General features: G+C 41.5%; 1 protein-coding gene across 2 annotated transcripts; it reads left to right on the forward strand.

The window, feature by feature from the left end:
* The first annotated feature begins 7,648 nt into the window (after positions 1–7,648).
* Positions 7,649–12,037, forward strand: HSPA5 (heat shock protein family A (Hsp70) member 5). 2 transcript variants are annotated; one of them, XM_043916856.1, is made up of 9 exons: positions 7,649–7,776; positions 7,858–8,083; positions 8,182–8,413; positions 8,823–8,960; positions 9,258–9,370; positions 9,464–9,854; positions 9,978–10,215; positions 10,524–10,691; positions 11,125–12,037. In XM_043916856.1, exons 2-9 carry the CDS (start codon positions 7,959–7,961, stop codon positions 11,685–11,687), a joined length of 1,968 nt encoding a protein of 655 aa, XP_043772791.1. In that variant the 5' UTR covers positions 7,649–7,776; positions 7,858–7,958; the 3' UTR covers positions 11,688–12,037. The 2 variants fall into 2 exon arrangements, with proteins under 2 accessions (XP_043772791.1, XP_043772792.1); XM_043916857.1 differs by having other exon boundaries at positions 7,696–7,776; positions 7,863–8,083.
* Positions 12,038–12,355: the final 318 nt, after the last annotated feature.

Below are 12,355 nucleotides of genomic sequence, written 5' to 3' on the forward strand. Positions count from 1 at the left end.
AAGGTTACTTAAAAAATACTGCTTTTGGACAGTCCATAAATGTACATATAAAACAGTGGGGCTATAAATAAAATAATGTTTCTTGGAAAAAAAACTGTATAGGATTATATACATACACACACACAGGCTAAAAAGATGGTAGAAACTGAATACAATGTGTGGTCTAGATAGAAGTGATGGTCTGATGTCAACTTCCTAGTTTTTCCAACTACGTAAGATGTCACCGTTGGAGGAACCTGAGTGAAGGGTACATGGGATTCTAGTATTTTGCTGTTGTTTTTGTTGTTCAGTTGCTCAGTCATGTCCAATTCTTTGTGACACCAAGGACTGCAGCACTCCAGGCTTCCCTGTCCTCCACTATCTCCCAGAGTTTGCTCAAACTCATGTCCATTAAGTCAGTGATGCCATCCAACCTTCTCCTCCTCTGTTGGCCCCTCTCCTCCTACCCTCAATCTTTCCCAGCATCAGGGTCTTTTCCAGTGAGTCAGCTCTTCACATCACATGGCCAAAGTATTGGAGCTTCAGCATCAGTCCTTCCAATGAATGTTCAGGGTTGATTTCCTTTAGGATGGACTGGTTTGATCTCCTTGCTGTCCAGGAGACTCTCAAGAGTCTTCTCCAGCACCACAATTCAAAAACATCAGTTCTTTGGCACTCGGCCTTCTTTATGGTCCAACACTCACATCCTTGACTATACAGACCTTTATTGGCAAAGTAACTTTCTGGAAGTCTGCAATGCTTTCAAAAGTAAAAGGTTTTTAAAGACACTAGGAAGAGAGTTGAAAACAAATGCCACAGTGTGGTGAAAGGATATTTGCAATACATATAACTGAAAAAATGACTAATATGTAGAATATAAAGAATTAACTAATTACAAAATAAAACTCTAAATAGAGAAATGGACAATTTCAGAAAAGAAATCAAGAAAGACAAATATGTCATATCATGTATACGTGGAATCTAAAAAAAAATTATACAAACTTATTTATAGGAACAGAAACAGATTCACAGACTAAGAGAATGGACTTATGGTTACCGGGGGGCAGTGTTAGAGGGAGGAATAGATCGGGAGTTTGAGATCGACATGTGCACACTGTTATATTTAAAGAAGCAATAAAGACCTACTGTATAGCACAGGGAACTCTGCTCAGTACTCTGTAATAACCTAAATGGGAAAGGAATTTGAAAAAGAATAGAAAAAGGAAAAAGCAATAACACATGCCTGGGGTTTTTGAGCCACATTGCACCTGTTTGTCTGGTTTATACTAATAAGTATATATTCTCTGGTGAACATCTTCTCTCTGGATGTGCACTATATACCTGATTGACCCCCAATAAAAATCCTGGAATCCTAGGCTCAGATGAGCTTCCTTGGTTGGCAACATTTTGTACATGTTGTCACATATTGTTGCTGGAGCAATTAAGCATGTCTTATGTTACCCCACTGAGAGTGGATTCTTGGAAACCTGGACTTCTGATTTCCCCGCGCCTATTTTGCTAATTTTATCTTGTTGTGCTTGTTCAGTCGCTAAGTCATGTCTGACTCTTTGCACCCCCATGGACTGCAGCACACCAGGCTCCTCTGTCCTCCACTATCTCCTGGAGTTTGCTCAAATTCATGTCCATCAAGTCGGTGATACTATCCAACCATCTCATTGCTGTTATGTAATATATGTTATGTAATAAACCATAACTATGAACCCCATAAATCAAAATGACCAATAAAAATATAAGTATACAACTCCATTTATGATCAGAGAAATTAAAACCACAATGAGAAGCGAGTACACATGCCTCAGACTGTCAAAGTTTATATCAAGTGTTGACAATGACATGAACACCTGGGATTCTCATAAACTTCTGGTGAGAATGTACACTTGGAAAGTAGTTCAACATGATCTACTATATTTGAAACATATTTAAACCTTTTGAAGATATTTAAACCCTAGACACCATGTTAAAAAGCAGGGCATTACTTTGCCGACAAAGTTCCGTATAGTCAAAACTATGGTTTTTCCAGGCTTTGGAAAGGAAATCAGTCCTGAGTATTTATTGGAAGGACTGATGCTGAAGCTGAAGCTCCAATACTTTGGCCACCTGATGTGAAGAACTGTCTCATTGGAAAAGACCCTGATGCTGGGAAAAATTGAAGGCAGGAGGCGACGACACAGGATGAGATGGTTGGATGGTATCACCAATTCGATGGACATGAGTTTGAGCAAGCTCTGGGAGCTGGTGATGGACAGGGAAGCTGGGTGTGCTGCAGTCCATGGGGTTGCAAAGTCAGACATGACGGAGTGACTGAACTGACTGAATGAAACCTTTTGATCCTTGTGTAGGCTCAGTCGCTCAAGTTGTGTCGGACTCTTTGCAACCTAATGGACTGTAACCCATCAGGCTCCTCTGTCCATGACTTTTTCTGGCAAGAATACTGAAGCATGTTGCCATTTCCTACTCCAGGGTATCTTCCTGACCCGGGGATCAAACCTGCATCTCTTATGCCTCCTGCATTGGGAGGAGGGGGCCCCTCCTCCTCCCAATGTGTAGCCTGGGAAGCTCCCATACTACACACCTGATCTTAGCCAAAACCCTGGTCATATACCCTAGAGAAATTCATGTGCGTGTGTACCAAGAATCATGTAGAATAATGTTCATAGTAGCATTGTTCATAATAGCCAAAATACTAAATACAACCTAAATTGTGCTGTCTTGGGGATACTAAACAGTTGGAAGTGAATGAATTAGCGCTACACATAACAATAAGGATAAAACTTTAAAAACAATGTGAGTGAAAGAAGCCAGACACAAGTATATATACTCTTGGATTCTGTTACATCAAGTGAAAAAATATAAAGGAAACTAAACCATGATGTTTGAGGAGGTATTTTTACATGGTTAAGTTCTGAAGACAGTAACAATAAAGTCACTTAAAATTTTATTTATTTATTTATTTTTTGGCTGAGCTGGGTCTTCATTGCTGGGGGCAGGTTTTCTCTAGCAACAGTGAGCCTGGGCTACTTTCTAGTTGCCGTGTGCGGGCTTCTCATCGCAGTGGTTTCCCTTGTTGCAGAGCACGCGCTCTAGGATATGCAACCTTCAGTTGCTGCAGCTCTTAGCACACAGGCTCAATAGTTGTGGGCACACGGGCTCAGCTGCCCCGTGGCATGCAGAATCTTCCCAGACCAGGGATCAAACCTGTGTCTTCTGCATTGGCAGGCAGCTTCTTAATCACTAGACCACCAGGGAAGTCCAGAAAAGTCACTTTTTTTAATGCAGGAGGGGATTGTGATTAGCTAGGGGAAAAAAATCAGGACTTTTGGGTACTAATAACACTCTATTTCTTGGCCTAATTATTAAATACTTAGGGATTCACTTTGTTTTGCATTAAACTGTACATTTGTATTTTCTGTATCCACATTGTAATTTATAATAAAATGGTTTAAAATGTATAAAACACTCACCATGTAGTAGATACTCAATTCAGGGCACCCAGGATGACATTAAAAAAAACTGGAGGCAGCTGATTTGTGACAATCTCCAAGAAACATAGCTAAGCGGATAAAGGAGCAGAAACCATTTGTGCACTATGCTCTCCCATTGGTTTTAAAACTGGGTTACACACACACACGCACATTGCATGTGAATAAAACATCTCTAGAAGACAACATCAGAAAGCAGCGAGAGCAGTGATCTTCACTTGTGTAGGGTAATATGCTGGGGACTGTGTGGCAGGCCAATTTATTTTCACTGTATATTGTATACTGTACCCTTTGAAGTATATGCTATGTATATATATTTCCTATTTTAAAAATTTAGAAATTTAAAACAACAAAAAAAGAAATTTAAAACATATCAAATATTATCACTCAAAATCTACAGGTAGCTCGTTATGTTCAGTCCTTCCTCTTTTCTTTTTTAAATTTATTTGGCTGCACTGGGCCTTAGTTGTGGCATGTGGGATCTAGTCCCCTGAAGAACAGGGATCAAACCCAGGGCCCCAGCCTTGCGAGGGTAGAGTCTTAGCCACTGGACCACCAGGGAGGTCCCCTCCATAGCTTACTGTACTTCAAAGGAAAACTTAAGGCAGAAGAAAAATTAAAACAAGCATTTTATGTATAAAATACTTTATAATTAATCAAGTACCTCAATCATAAATGGCTTTGTGAGGAGGCAGAATTACACCCATTTTACAGACTAGTAAACAGAGCCTTGGAGGGATTAAGTGACTTACCCTAAGTCACAGCCAGTTAGTGACAGGACTGGAACTCGTTTTTATGCCTGCAAACTCCATGATCCTTCTTCTCTATCACGCTGACACCATATACCCTCCTAAATGCCTTTCACCAAAAATATTTATGTGAAGAACAAAAAACACACTATCTGTTACTTTTCACTTGTGTGTGGGGAAGGTTCTTTATTAATTATTAAAGTCATTTTTTAAGTGAAAGACAAAGAAACTTATTGAATGACATATTGCACTATCAGAAGTACTAAAACATCTCATATGACTCATACTTCGTATTACTCCCAGCTTGGGTATTAGGGAGATATACTTTTCTCTCACTCTCTTGTTGTTTAATGAAGGCTAAGAAATTATTCCGTCTCTTAATCAAAAAAGACATCTATGCAGCCAATACAAGAGAGTAATTAGATGTAAAACTTTTCAAAGCATTTCCAAAAATGTTTGTCAAATTCAATGCGATCACCAAACATTATTTCCCATAGAAAGTAATCTTGAAAAAAAAGAAAGTAATCTTGAAAATTCACTCTCAAGAGGTGGTTTTCTTGAAGAGCTTCTAAAATTTATTCGCATAGTATATTTATATGATAAATAATAGCATTACCACTACTGTACAACTTTCACATACAATATCTCATTTGATCCTTGAAACAAGCCACCAAGACAAGGAGGGACAGAAATTCCTGACATTCAATAGATGAAGAAACTGAGGCTCTGGGGGGCTGGGTGTTTCCACGGTCATATGCCCTCTTAGCTGAATATTCTCTCCAACAAAGTATGTGAACTTATCGGGGTCTAAATATTCAACTTGTTGATTACATTGGCCTTTTCCTTCTTGCTCTATGCCTTTAATTCCCTTTCAGAAAGGAAGATTTAGGAGCTAAATAACATCCAATCCTAATCAATTGTAACTCTGCTTAGCTTTCTGAGATCAGATGGGAATAGAAATCTATTTTCTTACCCATAAGAGCACAAGTAAAATGAGCTTGTTTAAATTACTGGATAAAAATCTACATTTGTCTATCACCAATATCAAAATACTTGTAAACTATGTAACTACTCTATATCCTAAAAACTACAGAAGTCTTATGAACCTGAAGTTCAGGATGACAACCCACACTATGGAAATTAAAAATTAATCTGCTAAAGTTCAAATTCTGGTTCCGTATCTTCTCAACTATGTGATTTCCTGGCCAAGTTTCTTTACCTCTTAGAGCTTCATACTCTTTATCCCCAAAGTAGAGGTTTAAAAAATATTTTCCGAAGGATTAAAAGAAATATTGCACTTACAGCTTTTAGCATAGTATTTAGCACTTAAATACTGATAACTTAGCACTGTTATTATTGATATTTAACATTCAGCAAACTAAATTTATTTACTGATTTTCCTACTCAATCCATAAATGATTGCACTTTGGAATACACTATAATTTACCTAATATGTTTGACTTTTAAAAATACTACAACCACCAATATACTCAATTCTCTTTAGCAGTTAGCCAGATACCACTTTTCTAAATCTCAGAAAAGGAGAGCTGCAAAGGCTACTCCATCAATCAAGGATGAGGGTGAAATTGAGAGCTGTTTTTAATGGATATGGACTATGACACACACAGAAAATTTGCTTGAAATGATATGTAACTGTAATGTGGTGGAATGGTGATGTCTATCTTGATAATGGACTGATGTAACCTGAAGAAGGGTAGTTGTTACAACAGTATTACAAGCCCTGTGAAAGAGAGGCATGATGCAACTTCAATTGTAAGAATGGAGTCAACACTGAGTCACCAGCATAACCTTTGAGGAGCACTAAAGGAGAAAGAAAAATTCCTGAGTACTGACTCCTAGGCTCAGCATCTTAGTCAACTATGTGTAAGATGTTTCAGTGCTATTTAGACATAGTACTGCTCATACCAATGAATCTCAGGAAACCATTCAGTGCAAAAAATACTGGAGTCACTAGCTCCTGACTGTGGTTAAGTCCCACAAAATTTCTGTAAGCATCTCAAAATATTTTCTATCAGGCCTTTGACCCATCTCTAGTAGGGCCTTTAAAATGATTTGTTGAATAAGTGAACTTAATTTTAAAAAACTGTTGGGAGCCTTCCTGGCAGTTCAGTGGTTTAAGACTGTGCTTCCAATGCAGGGGACATGGGTTTGATCCCTGGTTGGGGAACTAATACCCCACATGCTCTAGAGAGGCCAAAAAATAAACAAATCTAAAAACTTATTATGAGCACTGGCTACAGAGTCAAGCTTACTTGGATATCAATGCTAACTCTATCACTTAGCAGCTCTGTGACAATTAATCTCTTTGGTCTCAATTTTCTCATCTGTAAAATGGAAAATGCCAATTATTGAATTGTAAGGACCAAAAGGCAAAAGAATAATGCTTAGCACATAGTAAGGCTAAAGTACATAGCAGCCTTTATACTTTTTGCTACAAGAGTATGGCATTATCCAGAGGTCTTTGTCCATTAAATACATTTAAGCACAATCAGACCTTTTCCAGAAGAAGTGAAGGTAAAAAGGTATCAATGAAGGATGAAGAAGGCATTGTAAATGATAATCTGAGCCACAAAAGGAAATGATGGCAAGGAGAGGCAAGACAAGGGGTGACAAGCTAGAAAAATGATACATCCCAAGGTGGGAGTGATGGCATTAGCACGCTCTTAAGGGCAGGGTTGCCACATGTGTAGGGGACTCTGTATAGGAGTCAATTACTTTGGTCAGGTCTGTCCCGGGACTTACCGTGGGGCAAGGCAATGTGGGGAGACCTGGGAAAGACAGCGGGATAGCGGGTGCCGGGCATATAAGCAGTAGGAGCCATGATTCGCGACCGGGCAGTGCCCAGACTAGGTCCCAACTCGAGAGCTGCGGCATGATGAGCAACAAAAGACCCCACGACACCAGTACCTGTGGCGGCTATAAAGGACAGAGAAATTTGTTCGGAGGTGATCACAGCGTCTACGCTGACACCTGCATGCCTGGGACGGGATGGAGGCGGAGAGGGAAAAACAGTCGCTTCCCTCGAGAGGGACGAAGGAAGGTCAGGCGGGCGGGTCGTGGAGAAGGCACGGACTCAAGTTCTACTGCTTCGGGGATATCTGGCACGCCGGACGGGCCCCGATCCCCTCAGGGCCCAGCGTGGAGGTGGGACTTCAGCTGTTACCGGCGGAAACCACCTCGGGGTGAGAAGTCCCGTCACTGATAGGCAGCTGCTAAAGCAATGGAGCTGGAGCACAGGGCGGATGTAGTGTCTCATTGGTGATTGTTGGGGGGCGCCCAACAGCCAATGAGTCAGCCCGGGGGGCGTAGCAATGACGTTAGCTGCGGAGGAGGCCGCTTCGAATCCGCGGCGGCCAGCTTGGTGGCCTGGACCAATCAGCGACGTCCAACGAGCTGCGCCTTCGCCAATCGGCGGCCTCCACGACGGGGCTGGGGGGAGGGTATATAAGCGGAGTAGGCGACGGCGCGGTCGACGCTGACTGAGACATCACAGACACATCGACTTAAGGTTTTCTTGCGTTTGAGAGGTAGGTGCTGCGGCCTGTCTTTTCGGACCTGCCCTTCGCATTGTCCACTGTTCTCCTGATCCGGGGCCTTGTCATCCTCAGCTCAGGAACCTCGGTGCGCTCCCGTGTTTGCGGCCTGTGGCTGGTTTTCCTCTGAAGCCCTATAGCTGCCTGCTGACCGACTGGCCGACGGCGCCGGAAAGATGAAGCTCTCCCTGGTGGCTGCGGTGCTGCTGCTGCTGCTCGGCACGGCACGGGCGGAGGAGGAGGACAAGAAGGAGGACGTGGGCACGGTGGTCGGCATCGACCTGGGCACCACCTACTCCTGGTAAGTGGGGTTTGAGGAGAGGGGAAAATGGGGCGTGGTCTCCTGGGCTGCCCGGAGCATCGTGGTGCTGATTCCTTTCGTTCGGTTTTTTCCGCCAGCGTCGGGGTGTTCAAGAACGGCCGCGTGGAGATCATCGCCAACGATCAAGGCAACCGCATCACGCCGTCTTATGTGGCCTTCACTCCTGAAGGGGAGCGTCTGATCGGCGATGCAGCCAAGAACCAGCTCACCTCCAATCCTGAGAACACAGTCTTCGACGCCAAGCGACTCATTGGCCGGACATGGAACGACCCTTCCGTGCAGCAGGACATCAAGTTCTTGCCTTTCAAGGTTCGAACTGGTTTTTCTCTTCTAAATAGATAGTGGGTGGTGGTGATGGGAGTATTTAGGATTAAAAAGTTTAGGCACAAGTAAAGGGGATATAGATGTGTGTATATAATTTTATTTTATACTCCTAGTATGTTTCAGAATTGAAGATAGTAAAGTTGGCAAGGAATTTCATGCGTAACTACTCTGTCGACAATAGTTTAGGATTAAGAGACTGATTAAAACTGAAGTGGCTTGTAATTGTAAGGCACCTTCGACACCTTAAATATTTCTGCCCCAAATATTCAGCTCAAAGGGTCCAAAGTAAACCCAACTTTGGAGAAGGAAGTGAGTCTCAGACAGTCCTCTTTCTTTTAAACTTTAAAATGTCATTGCTTCTGTGTCTGAAAATAATAATTATTCTCTCAAATAGGTGGTTGAAAAGAAAACTAAACCATACATTCAAGTTGATGTTGGAGGTGGACAAACAAAGACATTTGCTCCTGAGGAAATTTCTGCCATGGTTCTCACTAAAATGAAGGAAACTGCTGAGGCTTATTTGGGAAAGAAGGTAGGTATTTTCCAGAACAGTGTTGAGCAGTTTTATTATTACCGTTTCTGATTGTGTTGTGTAGATGCTTTCATCATTTTAAAAGGCTGACATCCATGTACATCAGTTTTAATTACTTGCATGTTTTACTGGATATCAAACAAAATACTAGGGTCTTTTCATTTATCACTTACTGCTTGCAAGTCCACACACAAATAATTATGTATCTTAAAAATAAAGTGATAGTTTGACTGTAACTTAAATAAAGGTTAAACTGTATGATAAAATATGTCTAACTACCTTTTATCATCATTTTAGGTTACTCATGCAGTTGTTACTGTACCAGCATATTTCAATGATGCCCAACGCCAGGCAACCAAAGATGCTGGAACTATTGCTGGATTGAATGTCATGAGGATCATCAATGAGCCGTAAGTGTTAAATTCAAAAGTATGGCACATTGGCCAAATGTGGAAAGGGAAAAGTAAAGTAAGGTTTGTTTTTCTTGCTCATTCCTCTAACAGTACAGCAGCTGCTATTGCTTATGGCCTGGATAAGAGAGAAGGGGAGAAGAACATCCTGGTGTTTGACCTGGGTGGCGGAACCTTTGATGTGTCTCTTCTCACCATTGATAATGGTGTCTTTGAAGTCGTGGCCACTAATGGAGATACTCACCTGGGTGGAGAAGACTTTGACCAGCGGGTCATGGAACACTTCATCAAGCTCTACAAAAAGAAGACTGGCAAAGATGTTCGAAAAGATAACAGAGCTGTGCAGAAACTCCGGCGTGAGGTAGAAAAGGCCAAACGGGCCCTGTCTTCCCAACATCAAGCCAGAATTGAAATCGAGTCCTTCTACGAAGGAGAAGACTTCTCGGAGACCCTGACTCGGGCCAAATTTGAAGAGCTAAACATGGTATGTTCCTTGTTTTGCTAATGAGATCTAGTTAGACTCTGAGTTTGGGACAGTGCATTTAGGGATTTTGACTATTTGTGGGTATGACAGGTATCATCAGAGTGCTTGTGTCTCTTACTCTAGGACCTGTTCCGTTCCACCATGAAGCCTGTCCAGAAAGTGTTGGAAGATTCTGATTTAAAGAAGTCTGATATTGATGAAATTGTTCTTGTTGGTGGCTCTACTAGAATCCCAAAGATTCAACAGCTGGTTAAAGAGTTTTTCAATGGCAAGGAGCCATCCCGAGGCATAAACCCAGATGAGGCTGTGGCATATGGGGCCGCTGTCCAGGCTGGTGTGCTCTCTGGTGATCAAGATACAGGTTAGTCTGTCAGCATTGTCCACAGTGCTTCAGTAGCTTAATGGAAGAGAATTAGCTGTTGCTTTAGAAAGCAATAGAATACAAGCAGCAAGCTCACAGAGCTAGGTAAAGGTACAGTGATGACAAGACTGGGAAGTCTCAAGATCTTCAGCAGCTGTATTTAATTCACTGCTTCTGAAATGATTTTGCGTAGAACCTAACCAAGTGGCAAGATGGAGAAGATGAAGTTTTATTGATCATGGGGACTGCTTGGTATTGCTCCTATGACTCCTGAATTGGAACTTACCTCGATTAACTTACTTTTGCAGGTGATCTGGTACTGCTTGATGTATGTCCCTTGACACTTGGTATTGAAACTGTGGGAGGTGTCATGACCAAACTGATTCCACGGAACACTGTGGTGCCCACCAAGAAGTCTCAGATCTTTTCTACAGCCTCTGATAATCAACCAACTGTTACCATCAAGGTCTATGAAGGTAATTGCTTACATTTGTTAATACCATGATATGTGTTTGAAGAGTTTGACTTTTTTTTTAATATACACTGTTAAAATGACTAAGGAAAGAAGTATCTGCTGTTTTCAGGTGAGAAGGCCCTAATTTAGTGTTGAGTTTGGTAGAGCCAGGACTAAAATCTGTTTTTTGTCTGGCAGTCTTTCCCATTAAAAAATGCCTTCTGAGCTGGCTTCTAAAATAGAACGACAAGCAAAGTTCATACTGTGTTAAAGTAGACGAAATTTGGTTGAATACTAGTAACTTAATTCACAGTTCCTTTCAGAGCCAATACGACCCATTTTAAGTTGATAGAGTGCCCTTGCCACCGCAGACTGTTACAGACTTAAATGTAGAGATCCAGATGTACTAACGTTTGTCAGTAACAACTAACAATTTGTGTGTGTGTGACTTCTAGGTGAACGACCCCTGACGAAAGACAATCACCTTCTGGGAACTTTTGATCTGACTGGAATTCCTCCTGCACCCCGTGGTGTCCCACAGATTGAAGTCACCTTTGAGATAGATGTGAATGGCATTCTTCGAGTGACAGCTGAAGACAAAGGTACAGGCAACAAAAATAAGATCACAATTACCAATGACCAAAATCGCCTGACACCTGAAGAAATTGAAAGAATGGTCAATGATGCTGAGAAGTTTGCTGAGGAAGACAAAAAGCTCAAGGAGCGCATTGACACAAGAAATGAATTGGAAAGCTATGCCTACTCTCTTAAGAATCAGATTGGAGATAAAGAAAAACTGGGAGGTAAACTTTCCTCAGAAGATAAGGAGACCATGGAAAAAGCTGTAGAAGAAAAGATTGAGTGGCTGGAAAGTCACCAAGATGCTGACATTGAAGATTTCAAAGCTAAAAAGAAGGAGCTAGAAGAAATTGTTCAGCCAATTATCAGCAAACTCTATGGAAGTGCAGGCCCTCCCCCAACCAATGAGGAGGAAGCAGGAGAAAAAGATGAGTTGTAGACACTGCTCTGCTAGTGCTGTAATATTGTAAAATACTGGACTCAGGAACTTTCGTTAGGAGAAAATTGAGAGAACTTAAGTCTCGAATGTAATTGGAATCTTCACCTTGGAGTGGAGTTGAAAATGCTATAGCCCAAGTGGCTGTTTACTGCTTTTCATTAGCAGTTGCTCACATGTCTTGGGGTGGGGGGCAAGGAGGAATTGGCTATCATCAAAAGTGGGTTAAAAAAAAAAAATGGGTTAGGGAGTGTGTTCACCTTGAAAATGTTCTATTTAACAGTTGGGTCATGTGTATCTGGTGTAGGAACTTTTTTCTACCATAAGTGACACCAATAAATGTTTGTTATTTACACTGGTCTAATTTTTGTGATAAAGCTTCTAATTAGGTTAGTCATTTATTTTAAGGTTAGACTCGTGTTCGGAGTGTTCAGGGTTTTGAGGTAAGGAAACAACATTTCTTTAAATATTCAGTCATTTTGGGAAACCTGCCTAATCTAAGAAGAGGGGTGGGAGGTTGGTACATCCATATGTTTAACTAGGCAAGGACCATTTCAAGAGCAGAGTTTTCTTGAGCATGTTTGAAACTTACTGCTTCTCCTTTCCTTTCAAAAACTTACGGTGGCCTATTTACTGATAACACTTTACAGCTGCTTGGATTCTCTTGAGAT

This window comes from Cervus elaphus, chromosome 11, assembly GCF_910594005.1.
Source record: "Cervus elaphus chromosome 11, mCerEla1.1, whole genome shotgun sequence".
In the NCBI taxonomy this organism is placed as follows: Eukaryota; Metazoa; Chordata; class Mammalia; order Artiodactyla; family Cervidae; genus Cervus; species Cervus elaphus.

Excerpts from the sequence above, each read along its gene's own strand:
- HSPA5 (XM_043916856.1), top strand. The coding sequence starts at position 7,959 with ATGAAGCTCTCCCTGGTGGCTGCGGTGCTGCTGCTGCTGCTCGGCACG. Across the intron at positions 8,414-8,822 it reads TCAAGTTCTTGCCTTTCAAG|GTGGTTGAAAAGAAAACTAA; the intron begins GTTCGAACTGGT and ends TCTCTCAAATAG. Across the intron at positions 10,216-10,523 it reads CTCTGGTGATCAAGATACAG|GTGATCTGGTACTGCTTGAT; the intron begins GTTAGTCTGTCA and ends TTACTTTTGCAG.